Here is a 22,699-nt window from a genome sequence, read left to right as displayed (position 1 = left end):
CCGGATGCTGAGTACTTTGAGAGGCTTCTCAGAGATAGCCAAAAATTGCACCCATGTCTGTGGGACCCATGGGTGTTGTCTGTTCTTGTATTCACTGCCTAAGAGGGACACTAGCTCCCCACCAAAGATTTACAGCCTGACGTGTGTCGCAAGAACCAAAAGTCTGCCACAGCTACCATTGCAAAGAAGACTTCGTAGGAGCACAGGTTCAGTGCCCATAATCACCTCACTTTACCCATGGACTAAAGGATCGCCTGGAACTTACCCCTGTCCATAGCACAGTATCAAGAGCATCCTCAAGCATTCTTTTCTCATGCATCCCCAGCATCAGGACCACTCTATTGTTATCTATGGCGACTGTCTCCTACAGACTGTAACTAGACTGAAAAAGGCTCTGGCCCCCCAGGTAACTGTCCAAAGTATCTTTACTGGACTCCTACACCTCTGTCCTGTCAGAATTGGCCACCCAACTTGAGTCGGAGTTGCTGAACAAACTCTTTCAAAAGTTTACAGACGTTTTGTTGACCAATGCTTGTTTGTGGTTGATTTAAAGAAATATTGAAGGTTTAAAAATTCATATCTCTGGAACTTTTCAGTGAATTTTGATGAACAAGAACTCTAAAAAGTTATACAAATATGCTCTATTTTTATAAACAGGTGTCGTATTTCTTTCTTGTTTTGTGATTTTCTTATTTAGTTGTTTGGTGCTATTAAATGCTTTAAATGTAGTTCCTTTGCTAAGCCTTACCACTCCCATTTAGCTACCTAGGGTTAAGTTTAAGGTTAAATAAAGGAGCCTGACTGGACCCAAGATGGTATTTGTGAGTGTACCGCATGATAAGGCACTATAGCCATAGCATGTAGTACACCCAAACCCTTACACTGAGGAACTATTTTACATCTGAAAGTACACTCGGTCATCACACATTAAACAGTTTACCTTTTAGAGGCATTGTATATAGAAAATAATGTTTTTCTGTTGTGTGTTTTTTCACTGCACCAGGCGTTTGATAAAACTTAAGTCAGGACTCAACATGCAAGCCAGACCTGTTGGCTTTGCAAGTGCTTGTTTTCATGGTGGATGCCCACTGTAATGTAAGGTTGAGGTTGGTAGCAGTTTTGAACAAATGAAGAGTACTGCCTTATTTTTGATACATGTAGTGAATATTTAATTCCAGTACTTACATTACACAAATGACTCCAAAGATGTTCACAGCAGCTCTGCATTAGAACTGATATGCCTACTGATCTATCGTCAACATTTCCACAGTGGTTGTCACATAGCCAAAGCATAGCTTCATGTGACATCACTTAAGACAAAACAATATGAAAAGGAACATTTTTGGTCATCGACAGGACTCGTTTTATGCTCCTCATTTCAAATTAGTTGTGGACATAGCCCCACATTGTGTCTGTTCACCTTTATAATCCAGAGAAGGAATAGAGTTCCAGGCTCTCAAGCACATTTGCTCATGCACTCCAAGAGCTCCATTCTGATTGCAATGCGGACGTGCCATCCCAGCGGTATGATTCGGATGTAACGGGCAACAATCGGAGGACGCAAGAAATTTTGGACAGATGACTGTCGATCAGAGTTTCCATAGAAGACCTACAAACAAGACGGAAACAATTCAAATAAATATAAAAAGCAAGTGAGTTATGTCCATACCATAGGCCTACATTAGGCAATGTGATTTTATTCAGATTGAGCCCTTCTGATATGCATATTCTAAGCCATTGCTGACCCCCTGAGGAGGCTTTGTGGACCCCCAGGGGTCCCCGGACCACAGGTTGGGAACCACTGCTCTATGTAATGGGAATATGGGGCCCTACCACATAGACGAAAGGAGGGGTACAACATGCAGGCGATCTTGGGTAAATTGAAATGAAACATATAGATTTCTGAGATTTAGGCATGCTACATCCAGTGGCTTAGCTAGGTTGACATAAGCCCTAGTGCAAGCAAAGTAACTGGGCTGCCTTCCTAGGGTGACATCTCAGTCTATCAGCTGCCCCGACAACTCCTTAACCTCCTTCAACAGAGTATGGATCTGCCATATTAAAACTCACTCAAATTCCCATACACACAACATTGTGTTTTCACTCTTTGCACCCCGTTTCTTCAAGTCAAAGCTATAACCCTACAATGATTTTCTAAAGCCAATAGATTTTGCCCTTGAAGTGTATGCACACAGACATAACATGCAGGGACCCCACACTCACACTGCAGCCCTCACATAGGCACACCTTCACTTTTCACTCACACAGGCATATGCTGTACTCTGCACTCACAGGCATAACTTTCAATCTGTAGACCGTTTACACTGCATTCACAAAAGATATTGGTAATCCAGCATTTCAATAGGCTCATCCCTTGCAAAGCACTCACATATCATGGTGGTTATGCTGCCCTCACACTGCTTACACAGAGGTACACCGCTCACTAGGAAGGAGCAGAGTTTGGACAGGTGGTGGCAAAAGAGACACAGGTTGACTCTCTGGCGCATTGGTCCACTAGTGTTAAACCTCTTGAAGCAAGCTACAGTGAAGCTTGAATGTCCACTGAGTTTATCTAATCTCCCATCAACCACATGTGGACCAGCACTGCAAGACTATGAGAGCCTGATCGTTGTAAACTTTTGCATGAAAGAGTCTTAGAACAAAAAGTAAGTCCCACTAGCCTTAAAATAACAAGGTGAAATGGAGAAAGAAAGAAAAGCAAGAAAAAAGAAAGAAAGAAAATATGACATGCAGATGTGGATGGCGTGTATTTCAATACAAACAATTAAAAATTAAAGCTTTTCACTGGTCTGCCATCTTAGAAGAGTACAAAAGACAGACTATGCAGAATACTGTTTCAAGAGTGTGGCATTGTTTTGAAGCTTGCAGCAGTTATGTCTGGTGCTCTGCCTGCATAAGAAAGCTGTGATCCCGAAGCAATGGCAGCGCACCGGTATGTAGTTGCAGGTGAGCTGCTAGGAATTAATTAAATTCCAGCTCTGCCTGCGAAATGAATCAGCACTATAATTAGTTGTTAAACAGGGCTGGAAGAGGGAACAATCCCTCTATGTTTAAAACCCAATGCAAATTAAACTTGAATTTGCAGTGATTTAAAAATAGTGGGACTTCTCCCTCTTGCAGCCCTATTTAAACCACTGCAGTGCTGTGCATACCCCTTGGCACCCATACATGAGTATGTAAGGGCACTGAGGGGTATGCATTGCAGTGAAGCGCATACTCCTCGTTGCCCTTACATAAATATGTGAGGGTACTGAGGGATATGTACTGCACTGAAGTGGATACCCCTTGGTGTCCTTACACACTTATGTAAGGACACCAAGGGTATGCACTGCACCACACTGTAGTGCATGCCCCTTGGTGCTCTTATATAAGTATGTCAGGGCACTGAATTGGATGCACTGCAGTGAATACCGCTCTGTGCCCTTACATAGGTATGTAAGGGCACCGAGGGGTATGCACTGCACATTGCGGTGCCACCCTGCCTCTTTGTGGAATACCACGAATCTCACAGTAGTTTAATGTAATTCTGCAGAATACCGTGGAATGAAACTTAGCCAATTCCACCCATACCTAGTAAACACAAACAAGCAATGTGAAGCATCTGGAAGTAGTGTGAGTTGCTCACACACACAGCACAGGTACAAAATGGTCTTTCAGGAGTGCAAGCTGAGATAGCCTCAGCTACAAAACAAGTATCACACTTGCAACGGCACCTACGTTTATTCCAGGTACAGAATACCCAGAGTAAAGTGTGGCTGGGCTATTGGAGCTAAGAGGGATTCTTAGGCCCAAGACAGACCCTTAGCTCAGCTCTCCCTTTTAATTAGTTCGCTCACCCACCTTGTCTCCAGTAATTTGTATAGCAGTTACTCAAGTTCCCCCTCTCTCAGCATCTCTCCCTGTGGAGCAACATCTTGCTTTCAAATATTCCAGCCTGATTTAGAAGGATAACTATTCATAGGTTAGTTTTATTAAGGAAGAACTGTGGATTAGTGACCCCAAAATGTAGTCTAAAGTAACCTGTGCATTTTTGTTTACCAAAAAATAAAACAAACAGCATTCAGCTCATTCATTTTCCCAGTTCCAGCACTCTATCTTATGTAACACTATGACCCACATTACAACATCAGCGGTATTGACCGCCTACTGCTATGGCGACGGCAGCCAACATACCAGCCGCCCACCTGCATTATGACCGTAGATGGAATTCTGCTAGAAGGCTGGCGGATACCGTCAACGGTCATGGCGGCGGACGGCGGTAAGGTGGTGCTGCTGTCAGCAGCAGCACCCCGCCAGCAAAACACCGCCGACCGTATCATGAGCAATGATACAGCCTGGCGGTGTTTTGCTGGCAGACTTTGCTGTTGGCAGCAGCAGCAGTGCACACTTCCTCATGTACACAGAAATAAGTACATGTGCAGCGCCCATGCCAGTTTGACTCTGTTGTGTGATGGGAATGCGATGGAGGGAGGGGGATGAGATGGATTCATGGAGGGTGCAGGTCAGTGCTTGATTTGTAAATGAATAAGTGTGAGTTCACAAAATGTTATTCAGAAGCTCATGGCCGGTGCTATTGAAGGCCAGTGTGCAAATACTAAGGTTGCATAGTCTTCATTCCACCCCATTCACATGTAATCCACCATCAGATACTCCCTGCCTCTTCATCTAACTCTTGCAGTGTTTTATCATCCCTGCTTTCTCCATTTGTCACAGTTTTTTCATCTTTCTCTTTTCCGTCCCTTATGTATGGTAACAGGTATAATTTTGGTAAAAATCAAAAGATCCTTGCTAAGGATAGATCTAACATGCTTTGGCGTAGCCAACAGGTCTCTCCATTGGGGTATTTAGTCATGCAGTACATTACATTGGTAGATAGAACATACCATAGCTGACATTGTGCAACCACTGGTGACCCCCCTAAAAGGATCACCCAAACATGTTGAGTATTGTAGCATCTTGACTGTAATTCTAGAGGTACCCAGACTTTGTGGGTTCCACTGAAGGAGACCAAGAAATTAGCCAAAATGTGGTGAAAATGTTTTTGTTTTTAAAAATTGGAAAAAAGGGCTGCAGAAGAAGGCTTCTGTTCTTTCCCCTGAAAATGGCATCAACAAAGGGATTGTGGTGCTAAAATCACCAGCTTCCTAGCTTTCAGGAACAGGCAGACTTGAATCAAAAAACCCAATTTTTCAACACAATTTTGGCATTTTACTGGGACATATCCCATTTTTACGATTTTTTTGTTTGTTCAGCCTCCTTCCAGTCAGTGACAGAAATGGGTGTGAAACCAATGCTGGATCCCAGAAACCTAAACATTTTCGAAAAGTAGACAACATTGTAAATTCAGCAATGGGTAATTTGTGTAGATCCTACAAGGGTTTCCTACAGAAAATAACAATTGAAATAAAAAAATATTGAAATTGAGATGAAAACAACAGCCATTTTTCTCTACGTTTTACTCTGTAACTTTTTCCTGCGATGTCAGATTTTTGAAAGCAATATACCGTTACGTCTGCCGAACTATTCTGGTAGCGGGGATATGTAGGGCTTGTAGGTTCATCAAGAACCCTAGGTACCCAGAGCCAATAAATGAGCTTCACCTTGCAGTGGTTTTCATTCTATACCGGGTATACGTCAATTCTTTGCTGACATATTAAGAGTGAAAAATAGGTATCAAGAAAACCTTTGTATTTCCAAAATGGGCACAAGATAAGGTGTTGAGGAGCAGTGGTTATTTGCACATCTCTGAATTCCGGGGCGCCCATACTAGCATGTGAATTACATGGCATTTCTCAAATAGACGTCTTTTTTACACACTGTCTTATATTTGGAAGAGAAAAATGTAGAGAAAGACAAGGGGCAATAACACTTGTTTTGCTATTCTATGTTTCCCCAAGTCTCCCAATAAAAATGGTACCTCACTTGTGTGGGTAGGCCTAGCGCCTGCGACAGGAAATGCCCCAAAACACAATGTGGACACACCACATTTTCCCAAAGAAAACAGAGGTGTTTTTTGCAAAGTGCCTACCTGTGGATTTTGGTCTCTAGCTCAGTCGGCACCTAGGGAAACCTACCGAACCAGTGCATTTTTGAAAACTAGAGACCTAGGGAAATCCAAGATGGGGTGACTTGTGGGGGCTCTCACCAGATTCTGTTACCCAGAATCCTTTGCAAACCTCAAAATATGGCTAAAAAAACACTTTTTCCTCACATTTCGGTGACAGAAAGTTCTGGAATCTGAGAGAAGCCACAAATTTCCTTCCACCCAGCCTCCCGATAAAAATCATACCTCACTTATGTGGGTAGGCCTAGTGTCCGTGACAGGAAATGCCCCAAAACACTATCTAGACACATCAAAATTATCACACACAAAACTACCTGTTTTTGCTGGAGGGGGGTCACCTGCGTTTTTGGTCCTGAGCTCAGCAGCCATCTAGGGAAACCTACCAAACCCAGACATTTCTGAAAACTAGACACCCGAGGGAGTCCAGGAAGGTGTGACTTGCATAGATCCCCCAATGTTTTCTTATTCAGAATCCTCTGCAAACCTCAAATTTAGCTAAAAAATCAGATTTTTCCCACATTTCTGTGTGGGATCACCGCACCAGGACAAATTTCCTACCACCCAACATTCCCCTCAGTCTCCCGGTAAAAATGATACCTCACTTGTGTAGGTGGGCCCAGTGCTTGTAACAGGGAAGAGCCAAAAAAATGTCTAAATTGAGGGGGAACCAAAGTGGGTCCAAAAGGGCAGTTTGAAGAAAAATAAAATTTAGTCTGACAAGTGCAGCAGAATGTTTATCGGTATAGATGAGACAATGCTGGGTGGTAGGAATTTTGTGGATTCCTGCAGATTCCGGAAGGCTCCATCACAAAAATAGGGAAAAAATGTGTGATTTCCAGCAAAGTTGGAGGTTTACAGGGCATTGTAGGTAGGAAAATGGTGAGGACTGCATATGAAGCACACCCCCTTGGACTCACCCAGATGTTTAGATGTCAGATGTGTCTAGGTCTTGTGGATTTTTCTACATGGCAGTGTCCCAAAGTCCAAAAAGTGCAGCCCTCACCATTTCAAGTGGGAAGATTTTGAGAGTTAGCCAAGCTCTCATGGCCCAAATGTAAAACCAAAACCCCAAATAATCAAATGTCCACTAGCTTGCCGTGGGATAAGATGTTTTAGTATGCGGGGGGAGCTGAAAGACTGTTACCCCCTTCAGTTGGGGTGGGGGCCATAACCATGCCCATACTGGTTGGTAGCCACCACCACACAATTTATTTGTTTTAATTTTAATTCCCTGGCATTTGGTGGACTTTCTGCTGGGTGGATCGCAGTTAATTGCCCCATCTGCCCACTGGTGGGCAAAACAACGTTGGCCCCATTTATTTGGGGTGGGGGTATGGCCATACACCCACCTTCTTATTTTGAAATAAAATCTTCCCTGGTCTCTGGTGGGTTTGGCAGATGGGCCTTCCAAAAATAGGCTGATATGGCCAACAGTAAGGTGCCCCCATGGGGAGCGACCCTTGCCCAATGGGCTGCCCCCCAAACAAAACACACACATACACACCACACCACACTGCTGCCACACAAGCTGTAACTGTTCTGTGTATGTAAGGGAGCATGCACTGTTGCTACCTGTGTCATGCTGGTTCCTTGTGCACTATGCACTACTGCTGCTGTCACATGTTCTGTAACTGTGATTTTCAGTAGAGAAGCTTACTGCTTCTGGCCCTGGTGCACCTCTGTTTTGTTCATCAGGGAAGAAGCCACCTCCTCTATTTCATGTTTTCTTCTGTTCCCTGTCTTCCTTTTGTCTTCCGCTGCGCCCCCTTATCTTTACGTTGACTTGCCACCTTGCTTTACTGCCTCCATGTCCCCGTGTCTCTCCTGTCGAGGAACCTTAGCCTCATAAGAAGAACGTAGCCATTCCGACGACTCACCAAAGCGTCAAAATGGGAAGTTCCGGATGTGTCGGCCAGCGATTTCTGGCAATATTTGAAAATCTGGGTGTGACTATCAGCTAGTGACATTTAAACTCAATTTTGCAACTGGCAGGTTAGAAAGTTCATTCAACATAGGCATTGCACTCTACCCTACCCACAGTCTGACCATAAAGATCATTCCACCTAAGTATTGAATCTAGTCGCTAGAATCGTAACAGATGTTAAAAAAAAATTCGGTTCGTTTTTAGTTGTCAATTATTTTAAGTACATCTTGAAAGTCTTAATCTTAAAAAACACAGTAAATAAAAAAATATTTTTTACAGTGGCCACTACATCTGTGCTTAGACCTGGAATTTGTTGCATTACTGCAGACATAGCATATAAATGGGGAATAACTTTACACAATATAATTTTGCAAGGATTTCCATACTTATTTGTGCAGGCGTTTCTGCCAGCAAACATCTTCTCACAAAACACACCATTACCAAATTGTCAAAATTTCTCACCCGGTTGTTACCAGTTTGGTCCTTGTAGTAAACCCAGTTCAGCGTGTCATCGAACCTGTATTGCACGCTGTATTTTGTCATCCATTCGTCCGCATCGCAGCGACCCTGGGTCAGGATGCCAGAGATAACCTTTAGCTCCTTCAGATCAATCTGCAACCACTGACTGTTGTCTTGAAATTTTGAAAGCCAGGAACACCTGCCAGGAGCGGAGAATGACACACCAGAAAAAGTCCAAATAGCGTCATCATTGTTTGAACAAGTATATGTTGTGTGGGTGATTTGACCCTTACAGCTTTTGGAGGGAGACAAAACCCTAAAATGTGACCAACACACTCACACCATATGAGCCAAAAGAGCGATTGTGTCGGCCCAAGACTGCATCTAAAACGGGAATAGCAGTACTCAGAGGCTTGCAGGGTTGTCTAATTGAAAGGGAGTGGGGGTCTTGGGAATTTTATCAGAGAATCATTTTACTAAGACGGTGGAAAGGTTATGCTAGTGAGTTAAGGTTTTTAGAGGATCTTGCTGAACAAAGATTGACTTTTCAGAGGATAAGCGATTAGAACTAACATTCTTTGTCCAGTTAATGTTAAGTTGTGTTTTATATAGGAAGATGGTAACATTAAAATTATATGTACATTTATTTAAATGTAATAAAGATAAATATAAAAAACACACAAGCTATGCTATATACATTATTATTAATTAGGCTTTTTCAAAACAGATTTGTTACAAGATGTACGTTTTACATTAGCTAATAAATTCTTTAGATGAAAGAAATTATGACTTTAAGGCAATTTCATTCTTTGGTATGAGGTTGAGGTTAGAGTCAGACAAAATAATGGAGCCAAAGTTTTGGTCATTGCAAGGCAAGTGACTGCTCTGGTAGAAATCGCAGAGTAACAGTATTGGCTTAGAAACCAGTGAAATATAGCCAAAGATTTGCACACTGGTACAAGTAATGAATTTGCTCTTTCTGACTTCGATGTAGGGGTTTGCAAAGATTGTTCAAGCAGCCTTGATCCCAAGGAAGTTTGTAATACCCATGTTGGTTAAACCCCAACGAGCACAAACACGATTTGTGATGAAAATAATCTGCCACAAGAGCTGAAGTAGAAACTAACTAGTTGGATGCTTTTGAAACAAGAATTGGTAAATCCAATAGTCTGGAGCCAGTTGTAAACATTTTGCGTTGTCTAAGTTTATATTTTTTTTGTAAAGCTGTACAAGGGGACTACTTTTTGTGTGTAAGTGCACATTGTGCAAGAGTGGAATGCTGGCTCCGCTGAGCAATAAACTCAGGAGGAAAAGGATTACCTAAAGTAACCCCATCTCCCCAGGCCGGAAAAAGGGGTGATTGGGTGTTTTTTCCTCCTATTCATCCATTTCTATCTGCCAGTACACTAGACTTCCAAAAGGTAAATCCCCAGGTGGACAAAGGTGGTCATGGGTGTCTGTTTCTGCAAGGGAACTGCTCCCAAACGGACACCTCGTGTCTTAGGAAGACCTGCAAATATCCCTGAAATACATAGGCCATGATTAGATCAGCAAAAGGCTGGCCTAATTTTAGCACAGTTCTCCTATTTTCAACTGGCTTTGTAGCGTCCATTCAGTAGCGGAAGTCAATGGAGGGATGGGGTACGATTGGTTTCACAAAGGGCCTCCCAAGTGGAAATCCAGTTCTGACTACAGTTGTAATCAGTGAAGGCTTTCACCAACAGGGACTTACTAGTCAGGGAGCCCTATCTCTCACCACTTGACTGTGTACAGCGGCGTTAGCTTACTCTTGGGGGCAGCCATGCAAACCTACAGGCAGGACCTACCACCGGAGGGGGAGAGAGAGAAAGAGAGTCTTCACTACCTAGCAAATCTGTAGTGGCCTGGATAGTAGACTCTTACATTATACACATTTTCCAATTGATCTGCTTTCCATTAAATAACACCTCATTCAACATCTCTTTTGGAAAGTAAATCAGTTTTCATCCTTACCCAAAGCCTTGTCCGTTAAGTCGCGCCTTGTTGGCTGTCCATGAGGAATACCACCCAGTATACTGCTCCTGACTGGAACAGGATATCTGGTCTGCAGTTACAGCCCCCGACTCAAACCCGAGGGGCTTGTGAAATGGACACTCTGTTAGGAAACAAACAATTTAGCATGATATGGCTAGAGGTTATTCAAAAGTAATTGACATAATTGGGTTGGCATTTTAACATATTCCACCTTTTTCTTTGTTCATACATAAAAATACAGTTTCTCGGCTAGAGTGCATCTTTATTTAGTTCACACTCTGTTCGTGTGCACCAAGCTTGAATGACTCTGTTAAATGTTAGACTGCTTTCTTCTGGACTTTGGAGAAGGGATGCCCTGATATTCTCGTATTTGCTTAAATTTTTTGTAGGATTCTGGGAAGTGAGAAGACAGGGCTGTCCAAGCAGCAGAGGCAGCAATAGGACATGATAAAGCATACTACAATAAGTCACATTATTTAGAAACATGAGCATGAGAACATGATTATGACCTTGGAGGATGGGATACTCCATCACAAACATGACGGATATCCTGTTTGCCGTATTCCAAGTTCCATTATATCCTATGTAACTTGTAAAACGGCGGGTGGGATATTCGTCACGTTTGTGACGGAGTATCCCATCCGCCAAGGTTGTAATCAGGCCCATAATGTTTCTAACTAATGTGACTTATTGTAGTATGCTTCAACCATTATGTAACCGGCATTAGTAACACATTGTATAAATACATGAAACCATTACCACCATTATAAAGGCACAACAGGCATAATAAAAACTCCAGATGACAATACTTTTTCACTACTTTGGGGAATGAGGGCAGACTGTAAAAAACACAATGCACAACGACAAAAAGTTGTCTAACAAGAAAGTTGAGCAGGCCATTAACTCCGCATGGGAGAAGCTTAAGTATTACATTTCCTTGCTGATCGACAGGTAGGCTCTGAAGGGGCTTCCCCTGCTGAGGAGTGGAGCCAAGTGATGCAGGTACACTTTGAGACAAATACCCTTGCCACCACATGAACCACCACGAAAGGAGAGAGGAAGACTGGTAGTCCAATTCATTCACTCAGGACTCAGCACATGAGCAAGATGAATTACACTTCTGGACTGTGACACCTAAAGAGGCTACAGCAATTTTCAATACTCTAAACCCTGCTCCAAGTCGATAGGATCCTTGGGCCGGTTGTATGAAAGGGTTTTACCCATTCTGTGTCTATGGCAAACTCGTTAGTACATTAGGACTCTTGTCCCTCAGGGCCCATCAAACTCTGTGGCTTAGCCTGAGCTACATTAAAGGCTGAGTTTATAAGTGAATCTTCATGATTCCCCGCCCTCTTTGAAGGCAGTGATTATTCTGAGCTGATGGCTGCAGGTGTGGACGACCAGAAATTATTATTTGATACTGGAGCTTATTTTTCCTGAACAAACGTTAATCCAGATCAAGAGAGAGAAAAACACAAAATAATTAAGGAAAAGAGGGGAAAAGAATGAAGAGAAAGACAGAAAAACATTGACAAAAGAAGAAAGCATAGATAAAAAAAAGGAGATAAGGAGGCAGGGAGAATAAGGTGGTGGATTAAAGATGCATGCAGTGGAATCAAGGCTTCACGGCCTTTACATTTGTCACCCCGACCTTCAATAGTACTAGCCATGGGCTTCAGAACAAAACTTCCAGTCCAGGCGCTTGCTTACATTATTGTTTTTTTTTTTAGAAATTAACTATTTGGAAGTATCAATATAGGCTGTGGGGTGGACCTCTCATCTTAGAATTTTAGTGATCTGGAGTCATCCTCTAACTACGAGCTGGATTCTGACTCCATCAGTGTTTCGTCTAGTTTTCCCCATTGACTGATTGTTATTAAACAAGAGGTTTGTGATGCATTTGAAAACATCCGCAATAGGAAGGCTCTTGGCCAGTGGCAGGCTCTAAGATTAGCTTATAGGGGGCTGGGAGGGGTCCCAAACACACACAGGCACACTCACACCCATGCATTCACATGCAGACACGCACACACATACCCATTTACAACATTCACTCACAAATACACAAACATTCATTCATACATACATGCACAAAACAGTCAATTAAAGCACAACACGTACTGCTGCAGCTCTCAGAGGAGGGATGCCTCCAAGGTGCCAGGAGGGTTGGGACTGCTGCCTCCTCTGATTGACTGACCTTAGGTCAGCCAATGAGGGAAGGCAGCAGTCTCTACCTATTCACAGAGTAGGATGGGGTCAGTGAGGGTTGCTGACACTTGGCCCTGGGCACTTCAGGGCTTATAATGCTAACCCTCATCACGAGCGGAAGGGCTTCAAGGTGCTTTGCCTAACTGAGGACGTCACGGCCACAGGAGCTGTGACATCCTCAGCCCAGCAAAGTTGAGCTCAGACAGTCAGGAGCCCGCACATTTAGCTAATGTCCAGCTCCTAGCTGCCTGCCCTGAAAATAAAGAGTGTCTGTCAGATTGACCTTTATTCAGCAGGGGCATAACAAAGGCTCCCGCAGCCCCCGAGCTCCAGGGGGCCCCCCTCAGCACAGCAACTGGCCTGAGTGACTTCAGAGGAGGGCCCCCCTCCATGTTCTTTGCAAGGGGGCCCCTTCCAGTTTCGTTACACTACTGTTATTCAGTCCCACAGGCACTTGTTATCTTCAAAAGGTGTGGGGATGTGGCCCCTCCACCTTTGTGGACAGGCCGTTGCTGCTCCAGGCCTGACAGGGTCCCTTTTGAGGTATCTAGACCTGGGGGCCCCAGTTATAACTATCATTGTGTTCAGAGCTTCTGCAGACCTGGCCCTAGTCGGAGATAGATCCTGTTTTCAAAAAGGGGCAATATCCTTATTAGACTTGCTTGCAAAGGTGGCCAGCAGAGTGTTATTAGGAAGGCTCTGTAAGGCATTGGGCATTGACAAAGGTTCCAAGATCAGGTTTTAATCTGTCTGATATAAAAACAATTCGACCTTAAAGCCACAGTACCTTCCCACTATACGTATTGCATTTGAAAGCCAGGTGTCCGCAGGATGGGTCATATACTGGAGGAAAAGCTAACTGCACAAAATCTCCAGGAAGTTGGAAAGGCTGTAGACAGGAGATAAGGATCCTAGACGTCAGCGATGAAGAACGTAGCTGGTTGAAGACCAGAGTGAAGGAGCATTCCAGTTCTCCATTGACAAAATAGGGACAAATATACACACGTCATGAGGCATAGAACACACCACAAAATATTACAACTGCATTGCAAAGCAGTGAAAAGGAAGAAAGGCCATCCATTAATAGTGAAAGGACAGGAAAAGGAAATAACACATCCATTCAATTGAGCCTGGTCCTAACAAATTGGGGAAAAAGGAATATGGAAACAGCTCACCCCCATCTTGAAATTAGAAGGCGGACCATGGAAAACCTGGACTTGATTTCAGTCTTTAAACACAGACCTTCCGACAAGTTATAGCCGTCCTCCTGCTCCTCCAAGAAGGCCATGTAGCTTCTGGTGAGGATCAGCCCCACCTTTCCCCATCTTTCAGAGAAACTGAGTTTCAAGATGGCGCACGCCAGGAACTTGCTGAATTAACTTTTTCACGGACCTGGGAAGCAGACTAGGACACAATCCCCTTGGGCTGCAGGCAAGTGTTTGCCTCATATGCCACCAAACCTGCTCTGTGGGAACCACCTGGTAGCGCAGTCTTCCCACAGGAGCTATCTGCCCAAAAAAATGCCATGTGTGAGCAGCCTAGGGTTAAACAGGCTTGTTTTGTTGGCAAATGAGAATAATGTTATTTCTGATATTCAGTTTAGTTTCAGGGCATGTTTGGGCACTATTGAGCAATACTTTAACTATGTTCTGCTGATCGATAAATATAGCGTCGATAAGCATGGTTCAATGCATATGACTTTCATGGAACTCAGCTTAGCCTTTAATAGTGTCAAAAGATGCAAGATATGGTTGGTCATGTTGACCTTGGGGATAGATATTACACTAGTGAGTTTTCTAAGAGAATCTGTCAGCAATAGTTCAAATTGGTACAGGAGTGAATGCACTGATTGTTTTAAGCTGGAGAGAGAAGTGCAGAGTTCCATCTTGCTTCTTTTAATTTTATTCTTGATTTTAACCAGTTGGAAAAAATATATTAGCCAGGACATCCCTTTAGTTGGATCCCGACCCATTCCTGCTTCACTCTTCAGAGATAATGTGATTCTTTTGGCTCGCTCTTCTAATGGGTTAAAGAAATTGTTGCCTTCAGCTCTGGCCATTAACACTGGAGTGGGCCTTCAATGGCCGGTATAGCCTGCTACGGTGGGCTCTAAGGCCATATATATAGTAAATGTGTTTCATTGCAAGGGCCAGGGATCTGGGTTTGTGTTTATGTGGTAGGTTTGCAAAGAGAGAAGAGGCTGTGTAGTGCCTTCTCTCCTTACCACCTAGTTCTTCTACTTTCATTTGTCACAAAATACTTGGGCTGCCATATATCGGAGATGTTATTAAGCTGTGCCCCTTATTACTTTGGCTCACAATATGGTCTAAGCCTGAGAACCAAATGAGTAGACCAGTCAATTCTGATTGTTCTTCTCTAGATGGCGCCCTAAAGGTCCAACAGTTCAAATAAGTTAAATGAGTATGTAGTGTATTTGGGAAACCTGCTATTTTTAATCATGGGACTGTCGTCAATAAGGATAAGTGTAGGTTTCAATCTTCGTTCCTTGCCCATCATTAGGAGGGACATGATCTTATGAAATGACCAGTGAGCTCATATGTTCTTTTAAAAACTGTTCCTTTCATTGAGCCCTATCTCTAATGGGTGAAGAACACCTATCACAGTTACTTACTGACACAGTTTAGGCTGGGCCATGTGTTCCTTTGGGTTGGGATATTTTTGCTTGGTTGCTACAGATGTGTTGTTTCTGTTTTGAGGGGACACTGCGTTTTGTTTTATTTTGTACATTTTATAATTCTATACTGAAACGTTATGGAAAGCACTTCTTACATCTTGGGATATGTGTATTGTGTACCACAGTGCAGTCTATACTACGTGTTTATGTTTCTTACATGTTTACATAGGGCTATACTAGGCTTGTTGTTCCTTAATAATTTGCTGCGGTGTTAGCTGTAGGAGTAGAAAGGTTTCACAAGGCCTCTGGGTTGCATTTGTATTTTATAACTGTCCAAAGTGAGGCCACAAACATTGGCTGAAAGGATGTTGTCACAGAATCCGAGGAGCTCAGACTGAGGACAGAGGCAAAAATGAAGCTGTTTGCTGCAGACATAAGCAAACATGCTCGTTAGTCCTCCAAGCACCTCAGAAGTAAGTATCTCCGTTGTCTAGTCACAGCAGAAGCAGAGTCACAGTAGAGGTGCTCTTGTCTATCAGAACATCTGTCCTGACAGCGAGAAGAGATAGATTATTACTGAAGTTGCAAATCAAAAATGAATGTTGATGCCCTAAGCCCATCTTACATTTGTGAGGGACAAGATATAGCTCTGATGATAAATCTGCCAGTGAGTGGCTCAAGTGTCTCACAAACCCACAGCATGGACCGGACAAACCTCCTGAGACTGGTCAGATGCTTGCACTTCATACTGGGATTGCACCCTACTGCAGCGAACAAGGAAGCAGACTGCACTATGTTCTCAATACATTGATGTGAAAAGAGTTAAATGCTTTCAAATGCACACATAGGGGCATATTTACATGGAACTGGCAAAGCGTGGCACTATGCCAAAATTGTTAGCACTGTGCTGTGTCAGTTCTGAAATGCAGGGATGCGCTGTATTTACAAAAATACGGCACACTGCTGGGTTTCCCCTAGCGCTGGCGCTAAATTTAGCTGCCAGCACCAATGCAGGTATCCTTGCACCATAGTGCAAGGGTGTCTGCGTTGAAGGGAATGATTGTTTATGTGCAGGAAGGGACACCTTCCTGCACACAAACAATCATTAATGGCCTTTTGCTCTTTCTATGTGTGCTGCAGAATGTGAAAGAAGCCAGCCAGTAATGACCCAGATGACTAACCCTATTCCCAACCCTCCAATAGCGTTGACAACACTATGCTGTGTACAGCAGAGCCACCTAAGAGAGATTAAGAAACCCTGCTAACATTTAACGTCCTAACAGTTCCACATATACCAACGAACTAGTCACCACAGGCACTCACTTTGGGGAGGCAGCTCCACATGCGCACTGCTATTTTTAAACAAATAAAGTTCTGTTATTGACAACATCTGTGCAGATGCACAGTAGTGCAAAATCTGAAATTTCTGTCAAATTCACCAAAGGCAATTCACTTATCTGTAATGAGCAAGTTAGTAATTGGACATGTGGGCGAATGTGTGACTGGCCCTACCAAACACACAGGTCCCCTATTCATACACAGGAGTGTTGGACTGGCAGTGCATGTGTTGCCCAGCCTACCATCCAGCTATAAACAAGTGTTGGGTCTATGCTATATAGTCCATCTTGCTCTGACTCCTAGAAGCAACATAAGGAAAAGTCAGATGGCCTGCTGATGTCAGCAGACCCCCTGACAAAGGTGCTCTCCAGGGAACTGTGCCTTATATCACTGTAATCCATAAATAAAGGGTCAGAAATGGATGTATGTAATCTAACACGAGTTGCTATCATAGGTGCTGGTGCAGGGGCTATAAAATATACCTGTGTGTAATGCACCTTCTCGTCTGCAAGTCAACAGCAGTTCTTGACTAGCGTAGGGTAGGGAGGGCCTGCGGCAGGACATAGAAATTCGATTATTTAGGACGCCCTGTGTTTTAATTTAAACCATACTTTAGGAGTCTATATAGATGTATATTCAGTAGTTAAGTCCTTGTTTATGTTCAGTACTACATAGGTGACAGCTAGATATTGACTTCAGCCACAAGGGGAGACCATATGCGTACAGAACTGATAAAAGTTTTGTTGATACCTTGGCGCGACCTCCCTCTGTCAGTTTCTAGCTCATTCCGCAGGTATGAATAATAGGCGGGCCCAGTACAATATGTTTCACTGATCCATAGCTCACCCTGCAGGTAATAATGATAGCTAGGGCTCAGTACTATAGGTTTCACTGATACCTCGCTCACCCACGCATCTGCCAAAGGCGCCGGTTAGTGATTGACTTTTTAAATTCACAAATTCAAACAACGAGTTTAATTTTCTTAGTTACATTTTTCGATTGTGAAAAAATATATATAAATTTTGAGCTCTGCAGACTTTACAGCAATTGGTAATTACTGGGTTCAAATAAGTCCACAGCCTCTGTTATATTTCAGCAGGTGAAACCTGCCGAAATGTGGAGGGGAAACAGTGTGGTATTTGCTGTGACACACAGATGTTGGTACAGTAAACACCAAGCTATGCATGCTGTGTCCCCTGTAACCCCCCCCCCCCTCTCAAAAAGGTGCAATTTATTGCATGTGATGAGTTCTGGACAACGGGGAGTCGAATTTAATGAGGTTTGATAGCACCTATCACCCAGGGACCTTAGAATCAGGGCTGTAGTGCCCAACACTGGAACTCACCATCTCGTGTCAACACAGTTCATTCATTCTCTAGAGAACAGTACACTGTTTAGCATGGATCTTAAATGTATAACCAAATATTTAGGCGCTGGAAAAGCATTGCTTTTTTCCCTTTTTCTGTTATGCTTATAGATGAATTTTGGATGGTTTATACACGTTTGACTGGTCGCGGCGTTACCTGGCATGCAGTCTAAGACGGTTACTCCATTGGACCATGCCGAGTTGGATCCTCTTTGGCAATCACATTTACATGCTTTCGTCTGCCACTGCTCGAACTTATCGTCGGACTGCAATGCGAATCACACAAGGAGCTTACATTAGTATGTGCGGTGTAACTGGGCATGTTGGTTCAGTTATAGCACATCACATCTTGATTTGTCAGTGACGTCGTCAAATGTAACTGTTAAACATCTTTCCTATCAATTTTATCTCCGGACTTTACAATTGCAGGAAAAATAAAAATGATTTATTTGCGTACAGTTACTGCACCAATAGCCTGGTTACTGGAAGGGCAGTCAGTAGACTGATGAGTGATGATGATTATACTGTGCACATGATGAAGGGGTTCGTGGGCTGTAGCTTTCTACATACTGTCTGGGTAAGGGGGTCGTAAAAACCTTAAAGGGGTGTTGCAAGGCCTACGCAGGACTCGCCTTACAAGTAGAAAAATGCAGCGGAACCTCTTGAGTTGTGGAAGCTAAACTCTTCAAAGAAGAAACCTTAGCTTTTATTTTACAAATACAAAAGGGAACTATGTTAAAATAATTACTTAGGTTTTAAGAGTTATTCCTTCAACATATGTGCACAGTGCTCACATTATAAAAACTATATTGAATATTACAAAAGAGTCTTCCTATTTTTCTGGCATAGTTCTGCAGTTTTACAGTTAAGGAAAGTTCACTACCACAGAACATCAAGATATGCACTATAAGTAAAGATTGTACAGTGGAGCAGTAACACAGAACGTCAGGTTAGTAGTCAACTCTAACACGAGGACCAGACTTACTAAAAAAAATGCTGCGCTGCTTGAGAAGGAGGGAGCAGGAGAGCATCATATCTACAAAGATATGGCTCTGTCCCCCCCTCCCTAGTGCTGTCGCTGATTTTAGCTGCTGTTCGCCGCACACACACCTTTGCACCACAGTGCAAAGGTGTGTGTGAGAGTGTAGCATAGGTTTTGTACTGGAAGAGCACCCTTCCTGTACAAAATACTATGGTTAGACACATTTTAAAACTTTTCCTACATTGTTTGTGTGCTGCACAGTGCAACACGCATGCTAAGTCAGAAAAGAAAGGAGAAATTAAAACATATCTCCTTTTAATACCTGCTTTTAAATGGCGTTAATTTATGGCTCAAAACACTGTCTACTATTGTTTGTAGATAGGGTTTTACCTCACAAGACATTGATAGTTTCATGGGAATGCCCATGTACCACTCATGTAACACCACCTTGGTACTAAGTAATGTAAAGCAGTGCTCTGCACTGCTTTGCATTCATTATAGGGTACTTTCCAGCGCAAAACAAGTTTTGCACTGGAAAGTAAATTCTGTAAAAAACATTTTGTGCTGGTTAGAGTCACTTTTGTGATGCTAACCCAGAACAAAATGTTTGTAAATTTCCCCCCAGTATACTTCCCCAAATGAGAACTCCAACAATAAATAACAACACTAGACCAACTTATGATCTTATACAAAGTCTAATATTGATTCACACATAATGCCCAGAATTAATTAAAACAAGTTCAGTAGAAAGGCAGGTGACAATATGAAACCCAATCTACCCAATTGTAAAAATAATGAACATTAATAAGGTCTATCAGGCTTGAATGATTTCTCAATAGTATGACGATTGAACATGGCACTTAGCAACAACTGGGATATATATATCTTACATTTGGGTCAACTGTTCTACAATCTTAATACAAATATAATCAAAGTAGAAATTAATATTATCATCTTTTAGGAAATATCTTTCTTTTTTCTAGTCCTTAGTCCTACTTCATTATGCTTGCATAGTCAAATGTTTTTATTACAAATTAGAGAACTGAAAACAAACATTTGCTCATTTAAGCTTAATTATTCAGCAGAGATTACGCATATTATTCACAGTACCTAAGTACTGTTAAAGAATATGCTTTCTCTCTCTCATAACTACACATCACATATGTCGGTAATAAAATAGGAAATAGAGTATTTCATACAATACTCTGATTAAGCTAACTCTGATCAATTTTCTAAAGGTTACATAAACCTTCCTATGAAGTTTACTCCTATTGTTACAAAAAGGTAAAATAAAACATCTGGTGCTTGCAAAATACATTAATTATTTTTCCTTGGCATACATGTATGCAGTATCAATGATTTAAATGTGGTTTGGTTAAACTTAAGACTTGTACTATACATCTCTGATGGTGGAAACAAGCATTCAGAAGCACTCATTCAATATAAATAGTTAAAAGAAAAGTTAAATGACTTAGTTAAGGTAGAAAACAAACATATTTGCAATTGAATAAGAAAGAAAATTGATAGATATTTGGGAAATCTGAATTCACTATAATTTATACAAGAAGTAAGAAAGAAAAGTGAATAGTTGTTAGCACATAACCTCTGCGTAGGTGGTTTTTGGAAAAAAATAACACCAGTTTCGGGTGATCAAAGCAACATTATGATAGATCAGCACTTCACAATGGTTAAGGAGATCAGTGCAATATTTTAATTGAAGATGCAAAGAACACAAATTTATTAGCTATATTAAGTTCCTTGATGCTACGAATATATATTTTACCAATGCTAAGAAATATTTATAATCCTAAAATTGAAAATGGAATTGTCACGCTTTTGCTCCATACGCTCTTGTGCCCATTACCAGGGGGCCTGATTGTGGGCCTTTTCAATGCCCTAAGAAGCTTCCAGACCTTCCCCTGCATGCAAATCCTGACTTCCAACAATTTGGGTGCTAATTGCAAATTACCATCCATTCCCAATCCATGCTGGGTTTTGTGGAAGCCAGTCTGCTCATGCTTGCAACTCCATTACCTGGAAACCCCTGCTCACTGCTTCATCTTCACCACTGCAGGCCAGGTATGGGTAGAGGAATTCAGCACACCTGTGAGTGGCTGCTGTTATCCTGCTCACCCCTGATGCATGTGATCATCTGTGAGCCCTTTCGAGCCTCAGCTTCCTTTGGCCCAGCGTTAGTCATTGTATCTGTTTTCTGGTGGGACAACCCTTGTTTCCTGAAGTTTCTGAGCCATAGTTATTGCTTACTCCAGTGTCTTGGCTATTCCTCCCTTATTTCGTGACCTTTTGGTATTCTTATTTCCTGAGTTCCTGAGCCATAGTTGTTCCTCTTCCTGAGCTATAGTTGTTCCTGAGCTGTAGTTATCCTTGATCCTGAGCTGTAGCTATCCTTGTTCCTGAACTAGCACTCCCCGCAGTGCTACCTTGTCTTCTGAGCCTTTAGCAAATCATTGTTCCTTGAACTAGCACTGCCTGCAGTGCTGCCTTGTTTCCCCAATCCCTGAACCAGCACTTCTTGCACTCCCTTGAAGCCTCTCCTTCTGTATTTTCCATTTCCCAGTCCTGGCCTTTCTTTCCAATTCTTTGTTCCAGTTCCTAGTTTGCTGTTTTCCTGCTGTCTTGCTTCTAGTTTCCTTGTATGTTTGTGACTTGCTTTGTGCCAAGTGTGCCCTTGTCTTCCCTTCTTTCCTGTAAAGCACTCCTCACTGCTCGCTCCTTGTCTATCGTGGTTGTGTATTTAGTTCTACACCCTTGCTGTTACCACCTTGCGTGTTCCTTCTTGATTGCCAGGGTCCATGGCTCAGCTGACAACCTAGGTGGTGTTTCTTGTCCACTGTGAGTATTGTCTTTCAGTTACTTTTATAACGTCACCATAGGAGTCAGCTCCACAGACCCTTCCTTTGCATGTACATCCAATATATGGGTATTAGCAGTCAGAATCTGTAACAACAATTGTGGGTGAGGAATTACTGAGCTTCATACTGTGTGGCGCTTCCAAGTGCTTTACCCCACATTCCCTTTATTGTTTATGCTGTTACATATGTATGCCTTACACGTTCGTCCTGGGGTATTAATCTGGATGCCACATTGCCTCTTTAATGCCTGTTGTTTCTGAGCCTTATCTCTCCGATTCCTTTGAATAGAGCCTCCCTTTTGGATCCCCTCTTTCCTCTGACTCTCTGTGTGATCCTGGGCAGCTCTATATCAGTATTCTGCCTCCCTTGTCTTCCCTGCAACCGGTCTAGCCAGCACCACCGACAGCTCCTGACAGGAATGGTTCTAATGGAGATAGAAACTGCTCAGATTTCATTGATAAAAACAGGGGAAATATATAATAGGTTGTGGTCTATAGACATATGCATCTGGATTTTAGCAAGGGCAGTCAATTAAATAACACAGCAACGCATATTTATTATCAGAAATATTACAGGATTGGTATGGTCTATCTAGATTTCTTATTATATGAGCTTGATAAAGCTGGTTATGGTTTGGGGAATTGAACTTGGCCTTATGGGTAAAAAGTAAATTAATATTCTTCCTGGTTTTCAATATTTGTTCAACAACTTAGGCCTTCCATGTCAATATGCTCGCTAGCTCAATATTGATTACACACTAACTTCACTACAGGCCATAAGAATAAAACATGCTAGTTCAGAACAAAGAGTAGATCC

At 42.5% G+C, this 22,699-nt stretch overlaps 1 protein-coding gene across 2 annotated transcripts in view; it reads right to left on the bottom strand.

The window, feature by feature from the left end:
• Positions 1-1,142: 1,142 nt before the first annotated feature.
• The window catches only part of RS1 (retinoschisin 1), a 71,771-nt gene continuing 50,214 nt past the window's right edge, over positions 1,143-22,699 (bottom strand). Inside the window, exons 4-7 of one of the 2 annotated variants that reach the window (XM_069204507.1) lie at positions 18,186-18,294; positions 10,461-10,602; positions 8,472-8,667; positions 1,143-1,609 (exon numbers count right to left, since the gene is read on the bottom strand). In XM_069204507.1, coding sequence (XP_069060608.1) covers positions 1,457-1,609; positions 8,472-8,667; positions 10,461-10,602; positions 18,186-18,294 — 600 coding nt within the window. In that variant the 3' untranslated portion in view covers positions 1,143-1,456. The remainder of the gene's footprint in view (positions 1,610-8,471; positions 8,668-10,460; positions 10,603-18,185; positions 18,295-22,699) is intronic. The other variant, XM_069204508.1, reaches the window with a different exon arrangement.

The sequence above is a fragment of the Pleurodeles waltl genome, chromosome 8, assembly GCF_031143425.1.
Source record: "Pleurodeles waltl isolate 20211129_DDA chromosome 8, aPleWal1.hap1.20221129, whole genome shotgun sequence".
In the NCBI taxonomy this organism is placed as follows: domain Eukaryota; kingdom Metazoa; phylum Chordata; class Amphibia; order Caudata; family Salamandridae; genus Pleurodeles; species Pleurodeles waltl.
The sequence above is the reverse complement of the archived record's forward strand: the minus strand, read 5'-3'. Positions and strand labels throughout refer to the sequence as shown.